Source organism: Verruconis gallopava (assembly GCF_000836295.1).
Source record: "Verruconis gallopava strain CBS 43764 unplaced genomic scaffold supercont1.20, whole genome shotgun sequence".
In the NCBI taxonomy this organism is placed as follows: Eukaryota; Fungi; Ascomycota; class Dothideomycetes; order Venturiales; family Sympoventuriaceae; genus Verruconis; species Verruconis gallopava.
In genome coordinates, this window is record NW_015622156.1 from 375160 (window position 1) to 388274 (window position 13115).

Here is a 13115-nt window from a genome sequence, read left to right on the forward strand (position 1 = left end):
TTGCCCTCTTAGAGCGTGCAACGTACAAGTTAAATTCCTCCACGGTGAGGTGCATGCGATGAAACTTTCGCAAGTGCTGTCGGAGGTGGTCTCGTCGCCGAAAAGCGTCCGCGCCTTGGTACTTTGCGCAGTTCTGACACGGGTGTCGCCCCTGCGACTTGTGAAGGGTTTGGTGTCTCAAATAAGCATCTCGCCTAGAAAATAATTTGCCGCACTCTTTGCAGTAGAACGGCTTGTGTCGTCTATCTTTGGCGTGTTCTTCGACTCCAGAGGCTCGGTCGAATGACATTCCACACTGAGCGCAAGAAAATTTGCCTGTTTCCTGGCCTAAACCGGGTGACGAACATCGAGTTACAGCGACAGAGGGGGATTGCGGGGAGTTTGGTGCTGTCAATACGGAGGACAGGCGTGTGACATCCAAATCTATATGACTACCAGCGCCCGTTAGCAAGGACGACGAGCATTAGGTTTTGACATACGGTTCTTGATCTGGAAACAAATGGTCCCACGTTTTTGTCTTAATCAACGGCTCCACACTACCATCAATCCAGCAAGAATCCTGCGTCGTGCTTGCTGAATAAAACTGAGCATCATCATCATCGAGCAAATTCAGAAAACAAGGCCGGACTTGGTCGATGTATACATAGGGCTCGACAAGCGACCTCGTGTACTGTGAGTGCTGAGCGTTGCCATCGACGTACATTGTGTGAAAACGAAAACGTATGAACATGTGCTCACTGATAAAATCCCATGCACGACTGTTTCCAGTATTCTCGTGCAAGGAGTTGGTCGCCGCTGACGTGTGGGATATATACACGCCACCTCTCTGCGCGAAATGCGCCAATCGAATTCTGCTAAGCTTATGAGGGTAGGAAATTCAAGCTCGATTCAAGCCGAGAGTTATCCTTGCATGTTGTCGTCGACAAATGTTATCGACGTGCGTCCAAGGATGCGGTTTATGACCAATCAGTGAGCTTGAACTACTTCCACACCCTCCACCCTCCACCCTCTCCACCCTCTCCACCCTCCGCAGCATATATGCTTTGCTTGCTCGGGTTCTGCCACATCCAACGTCAATCTTTAGATTTCGAGAATCCTCATAAACTCTCCTGGCCATACAGGTCTTGCTCGCTCGAACTTCTGAACACACCCACCAAAGTCTTGCTGAAGCGGGCGAACGATGGAGGGTGGGGTCGTAGCCGGGTGCGTTATCATTCTGCAGCTCGCTTGGCCTTGTTGCGAACGATGACCACTTTCCGGCAGTCAATCAGGGCGGACAGACAGTCATCCTTGTCGTAAAATGCTCCTGGGGCCGCAAGTGCGGTGGGACAAGGCTGTCATTGGATGTACGCGCTACGTTAGGAAGAAAACTATCTGCCGCCCTTTACCCGGCTGACCACAATACACAGCCTAGAGCCATGTTGGCGAGAAGGCAAGCGGTCAAGGCACACCCGGGCTTACGTGGAATACGAGATGATAGGACACTCCTTTCGCAACCACGAGTATCCTCAGCAAAGGCATTTCCGACCAGATGTGTCCATTTCGCTTGGCTCAATGAAACTTCGCTACGCGGGCGGATCGAAACCGAAATCAATGCTTCTGGAATCGAGACTGCTCTCCGGAACACTGCTGTTGGATCAACGATCTGCAAGCCTCTGGTCCTCTACGACGACCTGAGAGAACACCGTATGTCGGCCATGACACAAATGTTGGACGCATGCGTTGAGGATTTCCAGTGTATCTCGAATCTTTGTCATCCGAGTACGATGGATCCGCTGAACGTTCTATACTGCGCTTGTGGCATCCGCGTCGACCGCGAATGAATCCTTGCCGCTTCGCCATGCAGTACTAGGACGTTTCCGTCAAATCAGGCATCACCGCATTTGTATACATCTCCCAGACTTTTGAAAAAATACTGTAAAATTTGGTTTCATCTGGCTAAGAACTGAGAGTCAATCCACATGGGAGAGCCCAGCTCACCATCTAAGGATTTGAGTATCTCACATGCTTCGCATTGTTAAGTACATATGTTGGCGCAGTTCTACGATTTCGATTGTAGCGTGTGGGGGGCATAACGTCGATGCCCAACATCTTGGCCAATGTCAGCTCAAAGCAAAGACGCTACTGGCCTCTTCATTGAGTTGGAATTGATATGCCCCCTCCTTCCCCACCTTTCTCATAATTCCAGACGATCCTCAGTGCAAACTCAACCTCAGCACATGTCTACTCGCAAATAGGCACTAGCAGCTGTGTAGTCTGATTTTTGAAGTCGTCCTGTAAGCTGTGCAAAGGATTTTTCGTCAGAATCATCAAAATGTCACCTCCGCAAGTACAATAGCCCTGTATTTCTTCAATGATCGCGTTTTGATCTACTTAGCAGGCAATAGAAGTCGACCAGTCGGTATCAGCTCCTGAATATCGCTTGAGCGAGCGAAGCATCGTCACTCTAGAAAACCAAGCTATCCATGAAGACGTAATGGCTTTTTTGACAAAATTTGAGGGCCTCCGTCTCGAAAGTTCGCATAATCGCGCATCTGTTGCAGAGGAAAAGCCAGGGTCTGGAGAAGACGAATCCCCAAGTGTCAGCAATGATAGCCTTCCTTTCTCCGGACATCAAGCCGCAATTAAAAATGCGGTTGTGGGCATTGGCGCGTGGTTTTCTGATCCACTTCTCGCTGGGCCGCGTTGTCTTGTTCATGAAGACTTTATGACCACTGAGAGTGAGGATGAATCTAGCCTTGCTGAGGATAGGAACGGCGTCCTAGTTGATGAGCCCCTGGATGCAGGTTCTTTAAAGACCGTTTCCGATTCTGGTAGACCTGATATTTGTGCTACAGCCGTTGCTACAACGCCTGTCAACGGTTTGCTCGATCCTTCAACAATTGGATCTAGCTGTCTTACAAACGGTGAGTATAGATATAAGAGAGTTCAATGCTTGTTCTGACATTTTTGACAGCGTATAAGAAATTAGCGGTCGGAGATGATCAGCTCCACACTGCTCAGCAAATAGTTAACTGTCCTTGGGCTATCGAAAGGCGAGTACCACCTCAGCCTAACGTTAGTCAGATTGAATCCCAGTCGCTTAGCGCGCATCACCAACTTGTCCAGACAAAACCGTTGAAGGTGGTTTCGATTTTAATGAGAGTTCTGGGTCTCTGGCAAATCCTGATAACAATCTCGCTTCTCCGCGCACACCTGTCCAGCAACCTGGCAAGGCTCCAGGACTATTTATTCATAAGCTGTGTTGGCCCTAAAGATGTTGCGGTCATTGTCCTTTTGGCCACCGCAGTGATTACTAAACGTGCGTTTCTAGAAACTTGTGCTGCGAGGAAAGTTCTCATCGTTTTATTGTTGTTGCACTTCTTTTTGATGGTCGCTTATGTGTCGCTCGCTATCTTCTGGCTTACGTCAAAAGCAATATTTGTCAGGTCCTGCTCGGACTCGCTTCTTCTAATTTGGCTCAATGTGTTGATATCGCGATCATTGTGAAGAACGAGTTCAAGAGTTTTTTAATGAAAGTTGCATAAGAACTTGACCTTTCCTTGCTCAAATACATCTGTCAATCGGAAATCTCGGTGAAATTCTACGCTGATCGTAGCAGTGGCTGATGGCTAACATTAGGAACGGCTGGCATCGAACTTTCTATCTGTGTAATAACTTGGTTCTGTTGGTCATTATCGAGTGTTATTGCCCATGGTTGATGCCGAGCGTTTTGTTGGTGAACGTCGCCACTCAACCACGGATGCCTTTGCGATAGCCGAACACAGGTCGTAATTTTCTCCGTCTGCGTTTCCTGACTTTATCAAGGCCGGGCATACAACAAGCAATATGGGACCGCGGCCATGTTGAATTCCAAGACACTCTTCGAAAAACTTCCATCTTCCAAGCATCGAAGAACACGGTTGTCGCAGCTGACCTGCCCGGCGCCCGTTCTCGGTCACTCGATTGTCACGAAGCCCGTTTCCGCGTTTCCACATAGGATTGCGCAGTCTGCTTCTGCATTTCCGCGTCGATTTTGACGGCTCAAGTTACGATCTGGCCTAAATACTTCTTAAAGGAGACTGGAGACTCGACACTCCACGGCTTCATTGTCTCGGCCATCATCTCGCTCGACCAGATGGCAAACTTCTTTTTCTTCTCGTCCAACTTGATTAAGCTGTGAATCAACCCGGCAGTATTCGCTCTCCAGCGGTGGTAATTGCGCAGGCTTTTTGAGGATGTCGTGAAATCGGCTGCGTGCTGTTAGTCTTGGGTCTTCTGGTTTTTGACAATCGGATCCCACGTAACAGGTCTCAAGACCTGGGCAAGCGACTGAAGCAAGTCCATCTCCTTTCCAGCCAATTTACTGGAAGATACCGGTTTGCCCACTGAGAAAATCTCTTCGCATAGGAAGTTCATATCAAGGCTTGCATAATGAGGGGTCGAAGCTCATCCTCCAGTAGGTATTTCGCATATTCCTCTGTTGATCTTCGCAGAGAAGAGATATTGGGGTTCCACAATCTTACTTCCGGGTTGGACTGAGGCTTTTCACCAAAGGACTTTTGAGCGCAGTTCTCTATATGATACGACAGCGTTCCCCACTCGGTAAGAAAGAAACTCTCGTCGTGGTTGTAGTCACAATCAGCCTTTCTCTTGAGGATTTCTTCTGCGACATGGCTCCACTTGTCGAGTACTTCCTGCTTCTCATTCTCCAAACTTTGATTCAAGAGCATGAGCTCTTGAGATCGTGCTTCATGTCAATCATCTCCTTCTCATCTGGAGACTTTCTGCCTTCCTCGAAATTTGACGGAGATCCTTCGTCACAGTCATCAATTGATACTGTATCATTTTCGATCGTTGCTGACACAGACGTTGCTTTTCGAGGTTTGACGCAGATCTTTTATTTCAGCCATCAATCGACCCTGTGCCATTTTCGTTCATTCCTGACACAGAAATAGTCGCGGACGGAATTGTAGACTCTGGAAATTTAGAGATGTAAGCTAGCATAGGCTGTGGAAAGAAATCGCGGCAGCCTCGTGATCAATCCAGTCATTCTTTCCGACTGCAAAGTGCATATTTCTGTCGTTTTGTCTGGATGCCTATCCAAGGACCTCTCTCGCTCACACAAGGGGCTAGGTGGCAGGTCTTTCTAATCGAATGAAACTGGAGTCTGCGCCATGTAGGACTCAAGATCGGTGAAGAATCATGGATCGACGAGAGATTGGGGGTTTTATTGTGTGTTTTCAGCCTTGCAACTAAATATTCTGACCGGGCTGTGTGCCGCAGTCTCTGAAATCCTCTACTACATCCAATGTATTTTTGCTGCATGGATTCGGAATCAGGCTGAAGGTCTTGATCGTATCTTCCGTTTAGCCTTATCCCTACAATATTCTAACTGAGGTTATGTATTGTAATCTCTGAAACTCTCTACTAGCCTTCATGTTCAATAAATTTTCCTTTATGGATTCAAAATCAGGCTGATAGCGTGGCCTATGCATGACATGGTCATGGGGCGTGTTCATATCATGTGTGCATTGGAGGATCAGGCTGAGATGCTTGGCGTTGGAACTATTCTAGTTCTAGTTCTAGGGATCGCTGATGCTTGGCAACCTTACTCTAGAACTAGTTCTAGTGCGATTCCCATCCCTAAAACTGAAGCCGGACATCTGCATCAAGAATCAGCCATGATCGCAAGCGATCGGTGGTGCGACTCCGATCACGAATGGTTGACGTGGCTTTCTATGAATGTTAGGTCTCTAGTTTGCCCGATTTGAGTTCAAAGGTGGGCGGCCACCTGCAAGGCTGTAGAACTACTTCTTGCAACGAAGATAAATTGAAATACAAGAGATTTGTGCAATGAAGTAGGAAAAAAATTTTTATATCACTTTCTAATCTAGTCTCGACTAGAATATTCCCTAAAGTCCTCTTGGTTTCAGCATGGAAGAATCCGTCACTTCGCCGTACAGCCAATCCGCGTACCGTAGTGTTAGCTTAACTCAGCCTAGCCTGCGTTCTCGAAGCAGCTACGCCGTCTTGGAGTGCATTTCTGAAGATCAAAATCCTCTAATTCGACTTAGAAACGATGAATCTATATTGGTATTGATTTTGGCACAACGTGCGACTCTAATGAACTCGTTCATTGCGGCCCATGTTAACTGAGAGTCAGCTATTCGGCCGTTGCTTGGGCACAGAGCGCAGATCCAGACAACGCGCATATAGTCACGAATTAGAGTACCGGAGGTAGGACCATACTCCCACATTCGAGACGATGCGAAAGCTCTGACGGCCTTGTACTACAAAGGCAAAACCAGATACTGGGGCCACGCAATCACGGAGGATGAAAACGCAATTAGAGGGTTCAAGCTCCTTCTTCTTAGAGATGAAGATCTCCAAGACGATATTCAGAAGTCGCCATATTTAGAGAATGCCAAAATGAAATTGAAAAGGCTCGGTACCAGTCCAGAGAAGCTGTGGCAGACGACCTTTCCCTGCTTTGGGAGGACACATATTCGTATGAAACAAGCCCGAGGATCAGGGTCTATCGATGGATTGCCATTCAAGATCATTCTCACTGTACCGACGATTTGGAAGCCGTGTGCTCATCAAAAAATGTATAATGCCGCTAGTATGGCTGGCATTCTGAAACACAGAGAATGCGGAAAGACAACGTTGAATTTTATTTCAGAATCCGAGGCTGCAGCTCTAGCCATACTGAACGAACTTCAAAACAGCAATAGTATTAAAAAAGGTGACATATGCATTGTTTGCGACATCGCTGGTGGTACTACAGATCTGATCAGCTATAAAGTCACAGACACTGACCCGTTGACATTATATGAGAGCGTAGAGGGAAAAGGGAATCTTGGAGGCGGTACTTTCGTTGACGAAATCTTTCAAGCCCACATTATGTCTCCAATTGGTCCAGAAATATGGGAAAAAGTAAGCCACTCGATTAAAGTCAAATTCATGAACGATGAGTGGGAGTTCGGAATCAAGCGTGCATTTGACGGTGATGCAGACAAGAATTGGACGTGTCAACTCCCCCTAGATATCGTTAGACATTTCAGACCACATCGAAAGAATGACTGTAGAAATGCGGCACAGATGGGTCATGGATAGATCTAATTCAGCACCTAAGTTGAACGTGGTTTTAAACCAGATATGCGCTAACTGTCATGACATAGCGACAACATTAGGAAGGTTTTTAGTCGCGCAACTCGCAGGGTTTGTAACTTGATAAATGACCAGATCAAGCAAATCCAAATCAAGGAAAAGAAGAAGCCAAAGGTATGTCCATGTTCACGATATTCTAGGCTGATCTTGACATGGAACAGGCTTGTAGGCGGCTTTGGCTCTTGCGAACATCTGTTCAACGTATTATCCAAGGAGCACGAAAAGACCGGGATCGAAGTTTTACAGCCAACTGGCAAAGAGCCGTAAGTTATTACCTTAATGACGGCGAACCATTTGGCTAAGCGATTCCCAAGATAGACAGCGATTTGTCGCGGCGCAGTCTTTCGCGCGGCACATAACGTTGTGCGATGGCGCATTTCCCGATTCAGCTACGGCATTACTATCGACCAACCCTTCGTTGAAGGAATACATGAAAAGAAAGACCAGTACTGATGTTGGTTCTACGACGGTTATTGGGCATCGAATCAGATGACTTGGTATGTTCACAAAGGTCAAGACATTGAGGTCCTGGAATCTGTCAAGTTTCCCGTTTGTGCAGCCGTTGGAAAAAGCACCAACTAATGGTTCTTTAGGCGTGAGAATCTTACAATGTGAGGAGGCATATAGTCCGAATCGGCTTATCGACAAAGTTACCGTCCTCTGTGATATCGCGAGTCGTTTTGACGCCGATTTTGAGAGTCTTCCGGTGCCTTTAGGCGAAAATTACCAGCCATTTCGAGAATACTCATGCGATATTGAAACGGTTCGTGTAGACGCTACACTGCAGTTCTTCTTGATCCATGATGGTGAAAGGGATCGCAGGCTATCGCCGTGGAGCTTGATCTAATGCTGTGAGGCAAAGCTCGCCTTTCGAAGCTTGCGAAAAAAGCATGTTGAGTGTGATAACTTGTGTTAAGTCACATGGACGCCCATATTGTTCGTCTATGTTATTTCGTGGTCGATTATCAGGATGCAATTACGGAACAAGTAGCTCCATTGGGCGAGTACGTAGTCGGACTAGGCTAGCTCAAACATCGATGGATCAGCTTACAACACGTGATACATAAGCTTCAGGAATTACTTACTTCAGAACCTGTCTCTGCATTACTCTGATCACATTGACAAAATAACGTCATAAGAGGAATAGATAATGGTAGGCAGGATACTGTGTCTATCGACTCATTTCGCGAAACCAGATTTACGGATCAGCGGCTTCGTGGCTGATCCAAAAAGATTAAGCAAGGACTGTTTTATGCTCAACACATGCAAGCGAAAATGTAGTACAAGAAGACGGCGGAATCAACGAGAGGTGCTTTAGGAAGCTGATCCACGTCGAGGCGACACCTGAACCCGCAAATGCGGTTAATGTTTGCAGCTTTAAGTAATTTGTCCGAGCCTAAGACTATTACAGGTCGGAAGACCAGGCAACTGTTTGCTCGGCTGTACCAGAATTCAAAGGAAAGATTATGAGATCTTCTGACCACGAACTAAACATATGCGTTTGTCGTTTGGCAGAGGATCTTGCCGATATAATTGACCACAGCCGACATCACGCTCTTAACTTGGTCAGGAATGGTTGATCGAGCTTTGGGCGTCTAGATTTTGTCCAAAGGCTGCTCGAAAAGTTTCTTCCGTAACAGTGAGAGATATGGTATAGCTGAATATCTAACGTGAGACAAGTTGACGGTCAACAAGCAGTTCCAGACTTTGTTGTGAAAGTCAACGAAATAAGCTTTTTTTTTTTTTAAAAAAAAAGGCTTTGATAATTTGTATGATGACAAATTCGAATTCTGATCTCGACTGAAAAGATAATGACGGTAATCCTATTCATGGAGGCATGTAAGCTGCGTGCAATGGCGTTGAGGTTGATTGCGAAGACGTCCTGTACCACACTCGCCGCGCCCCACATTTACGAAAATGGCTGGTTTTCACAAGACATGATTTTTCTTGCACGTCGTTTGGGACGCTAGTATCGCAACAACCGTTCATGATCAAGATACAAGGCGGTACCTTTTGTGAGCATAATAGCGGACATGAAGACGTATCACTCCAATGCCGAGTCTGTCCTGGGCTTACCAGCTAACTCGTACATATATAACATCACTTCCAGTGTCGTGCAGCAAGATATCCGCTCGCAATCATTTCCAATTTTGAGCGGATCAGATTACTTAGTCGTCATAAGTTCGGATGACTCAATAAGGAGTCTGGATCCCGAGCGTTTGAAGACTGTGAATGTTATCAAGAATGCCCACAAGAGCATTACCTCGATCAAACGATATGCCCACCCAGGTAGCCAATGCAACAGCTTCATGACATGTGGTCGCGACGGAATCGTGCGTGGGTGGGACATGAGATCAGGAAATAAGGTAGTCGAGTTGTCTGTCCCCTCTAGTGAGCCTCTCTCAGCACTTGATTGCAATGCCGAAATGCAAGCAGTCGTGGCCGGAACCGAACTGGAAGGAAATGCGCCTGGAGATGTTAGCATATTTGGCTGGGATATGCGCATGCCTGGAAATATCAAAATGAAATACGAAGAAAGCCACAACGACACAGTCACAGAGCTCAGGTTTCTTCCCGCTGTTGGAGAAACAAACACGCTGCTCCTTTCCGCCGGCACAGACGGCATGGTCAACATTTTCAATACTGCATTTATCGAGGAGGACGAAGCGTTATTTCAGGTCATCAAATCCGCGTCTGCACTTCAGCATGCTGGGATGATAGACGGGGACATATTCACTCTTGGGACCGACGAGACTCTTGCTTTCTATGCCTTTCAAAATCCTGACTTAGACACAAAGGACCCAGCACCATGCTCCCTGGGTGATGTCAGAGAGCAGTTCAGCTGCGAGTATGTCGTAAATATGTACCAGGCAGGCTCGAAACCATATCTAGCCGTTGGCAACCACACGGAAAAATGGCTCGACCTGATCAGGTTCAAGAACAAAACTTCGGATCCAACCGACACACGGAAATGGAAGGCAAAATCCTCTGAGGGGTCGAAGATACGATTGTCGGGTGGTCACGGAGAAGAGCTTGTCAGGGACGTGCTTATCACTGACGGTGCCAAAGTCGTGTACACGTGTGGCGAAGACGGCGCGGTAAGGGTATGGAAAGGCCAAGGAGATGATGATGACGACGTTGAAATGGGCGGCACCTCCAGAGTCGGGAAGAAAAGAAAAGGCGATCGCCACGAGAATCGCCACGAGAAGAACGAGAAGAGGAGCAAGTCTGGACCGAGTGGGTGAGGTGCATTGAGAAAAATGATTGACTTCGAGAATTCTATTCCAAAATCAAGTATAATTTAGCGTCGAATGTATATTGGCTCTTTTATTCGTTCTCCACCAAGTCAAAACGGTCAAGTTTTCTTCCAACCCTCCCTTTCGTCCTATTGGCAAAGACGAGAGAAATCCGGCCGGCCGTGGTAAGACTTGACAGTTCAACGGTTTATAGGACGAATTTTCTCATACTTTCAAACCAAATTTGAGAATGACATGGAGACTGGCTGACGCCTTAACATGGAGAGATATGTGAAGCATTCGTCCAGGTGTTACACAAGCTTTCACTTTAGGTGCGAAAACGTCAAGAAGCATATTTACAGCCTCTCCTATACCAATCAAAAGCCTAGTCTGAGAGCACACCACGTGATAAGTTCTGATCACTCTCAACGCGTCAAATATCATCGTAGGCCCTCAGAAAACTTTTCGAAACCCCTTGCTTCTTGATTGGGGACACAACGTCCAAAGCAGATTTTATGATTGATATAGACACAAGCGTCTTCTATGAGCATGAACATACAGGAAAGACAACATAATCAGATCCGCAGCCGGCGTAGTTCACGTGCAATCCAGCATAAGGAACGCCTCATGGATTTGAAGGACCGACGATGGTGAGCGGCTTACATAATATCATCGCGGTTTCCGCCGATGTCGGACCTTCATCCGTCGCGACGCGCCTTTGACGCGTTCAACACCACAGTTTTGCCTCGAGTCTTTCTTATCTCAGAGCAACATGATTTCCGCGCAGAGATTTGGTGCTAAGAGGCGCCTAGAACCTCGGAAACAGCAGTTCAGCAAAAATGCGCCGGAATGGGAATCGAAGAACTACGCGCATCGCCTTAACTTCTACACTCTCCCACCGACCGCCGAGATATCGCTCGAACAATTTGAGGAATGGGCGATATCACGATTGAAAGTGCTCTCGGAACTAGAGATGTGCACATTTCGTAATAAAACTCCAGAGGAGACTCTCGCTTACATGACACCCATCCTCGACAAGCACCTGCCGCTACACTCCAACAGCTCACAGAGTTCAAATCTCCAGGAGGAGCGCAAGAAAGATCACTACTCCCACTTCATTCTTCGTCTCGCATTCTCTGCTACAGAAGACCTTCGAAGACGCTTTTCTCGACTTGAAACAATGCTGTTCAGACTCCGTTACAAACAGGATGACTCCTCAGAGAGAAGAGCATTCATCAACTCACTAGATTTTACTTGGGACACGGTCAGCGATTCAGAAAAAGAAGAGCTCTACACAAAACTCATCAATGCTACCGGTCCGTTTAGGAAGGACGAAAAACCAGAGTGGTTCAAGATCGACTGGGAACAAGTTCCAGATCTGGTTGAGCAACGAAAAGTGTATCTCAAAGCTGGGCTGGCATACGTTCCTCAACGCGAACAAATGTCCCTAGTTGTGACGGAATACACGAAGAGACTTGATCAAGCTTTGGAGATGACGGCACGAGCTTTGCCTCGCCTTGACGAGGACGACCGCCTTTCGCCGATTCTAGCGCATCTCTCGAGGTCCTTTACTACACCGGATGCAGGTTATGATTCCTCCTCCTCCCTACCCTCCAATATGCAGCCTAACGCAGCCAACATTGACAAGCTAGCGCAACATTTCCCGCTTTGTATGTCCAATCTCCACACTACTTTGCGCACGAACGCGCATTTAAAGCACTATGGTCGTTTGCAATATACCCTGTTCCTTAAGGGCCTCGGACTCTCCCTCGAAGATTGCATCATCTTCTGGAGACGTTCTTTTCGACTAATGACGGACGAGAAGTTCAACAAGGAGTACAAGTATAACATTAGACATGCGTATGGTGACGTTGGCGGAGATGCGAATAGACGGGGCAGGGGATACACACCTTACTCGTGTCAGAAGCTCTTAACGGAGCCTCTACCGTCGGGTGGTCAACAACATGGGTGCCCTTACCGCACATTCTCACCCGATAATCTGGTGTCACTTCTACAGAGCACGGGGATTTCTGACAGAGACGTAGTCAAGGATGTCAAGGAGCTCGTCAGCGGACAAAGGTACCACGTCGCATGTAACAGAGTATTTGAGCATGTGCATAAGAAAGAGCTGAAGCGAGTCAAGGAGGAAAAGCTATGGAAAGAAGCAGACTTGGACACGATTTTACATCCAAACACGTACTTCAAGCGGAGTTTTTTGTTGAAGCATCTAGACGACCCTGCATTGGAGGTTAAACACGAGGAGTAAGTATTGATAACGCGTAATGGACGGACGGAATGAAAGGAGGCGTTGCAAGCGTTGTTTTAATATTGAAGTTGTAAATGATCTCGTAGCAAGCGCAGCCGAGATGACGACTTGGGCCTGAATGAACTATTGTCATTGATGATTTTGAGCAATTTCCAAGCTTAATCCTGTTATCCACCTTTGATGCAATGTTACAAAGAAGTGCTTAAAGAGCTTAAGAACGACAGTGAGCGAAAATTGACACGATTTACATCACAAGACCATGGAAACACTGAGTGACTGAGCTCAGTTGACTTTCGCATTCAGGGGTCTCCAAACGCACGATGTCTCTCTTGGAGATATTCCCTGTAAACCTCGAGATGCTGTTGATTGGGTGTCTCAAGCATGAACTTTAAATCTTGATCACCGAATTCTACGTTCTCGTAGGTTCGCCATGTATTTATGGAGAACATAGATCTCACACA

The 13115-nt window shown here is 46.9% G+C and overlaps 4 protein-coding genes across 4 annotated transcripts; all 4 read left to right on the forward strand.

Annotated features, from left to right (window-relative positions):
- Positions 1-1023: 1023 nt before the first annotated feature.
- PV09_06117 (uncharacterized protein) lies at positions 1024-1905 on the forward strand. The gene is made up of 2 exons (XM_016359713.1): positions 1024-1346; positions 1410-1905. The coding sequence occupies exon 2, from the start codon at positions 1419-1421 to the stop codon at positions 1821-1823; it is 405 nt and encodes a 134-aa protein (XP_016212549.1). The 5' UTR covers positions 1024-1346; positions 1410-1418; the 3' UTR covers positions 1824-1905.
- A 475-nt stretch (positions 1906-2380) lies between these two features.
- Positions 2381-7098, forward strand: PV09_06118 (uncharacterized protein; the record flags this gene model as incomplete). The annotated part of the gene is made up of 3 exons (XM_016359714.1): positions 2381-2906; positions 2957-3057; positions 6199-7098. Exons 1-3 carry the CDS (start codon positions 2477-2479, stop codon positions 7096-7098), a joined length of 1431 nt encoding a protein of 476 aa, XP_016212550.1. The 5' UTR covers positions 2381-2476.
- Positions 7099-9115: 2017 nt separating this feature from the next.
- On the forward strand, positions 9116-10492 carry PV09_06119 (uncharacterized protein). The gene has a single exon (XM_016359715.1). The coding sequence runs from the start codon at positions 9186-9188 to the stop codon at positions 10395-10397; it is 1212 nt and encodes a 403-aa protein (XP_016212551.1). The 5' UTR covers positions 9116-9185; the 3' UTR covers positions 10398-10492.
- Positions 10493-11132: 640 nt separating this feature from the next.
- PV09_06120 (uncharacterized protein) lies at positions 11133-12884 on the forward strand. The gene has a single exon (XM_016359716.1). The coding sequence runs from the start codon at positions 11161-11163 to the stop codon at positions 12652-12654; it is 1494 nt and encodes a 497-aa protein (XP_016212552.1). The 5' UTR covers positions 11133-11160; the 3' UTR covers positions 12655-12884.
- The last annotated feature ends 231 nt before the right edge of the window (positions 12885-13115 follow it).

Excerpts from the sequence above, each read along its gene's own strand:
- PV09_06117 (XM_016359713.1), top strand. The coding sequence starts at position 1,419 with ATGTTGGCGAGAAGGCAAGCGGTCAAGGCACACCCGGGCTTACGTGGA.
- PV09_06119 (XM_016359715.1), top strand. The coding sequence starts at position 9,186 with ATGAAGACGTATCACTCCAATGCCGAGTCTGTCCTGGGCTTACCAGCT.
- PV09_06120 (XM_016359716.1), top strand. The coding sequence starts at position 11,161 with ATGATTTCCGCGCAGAGATTTGGTGCTAAGAGGCGCCTAGAACCTCGG.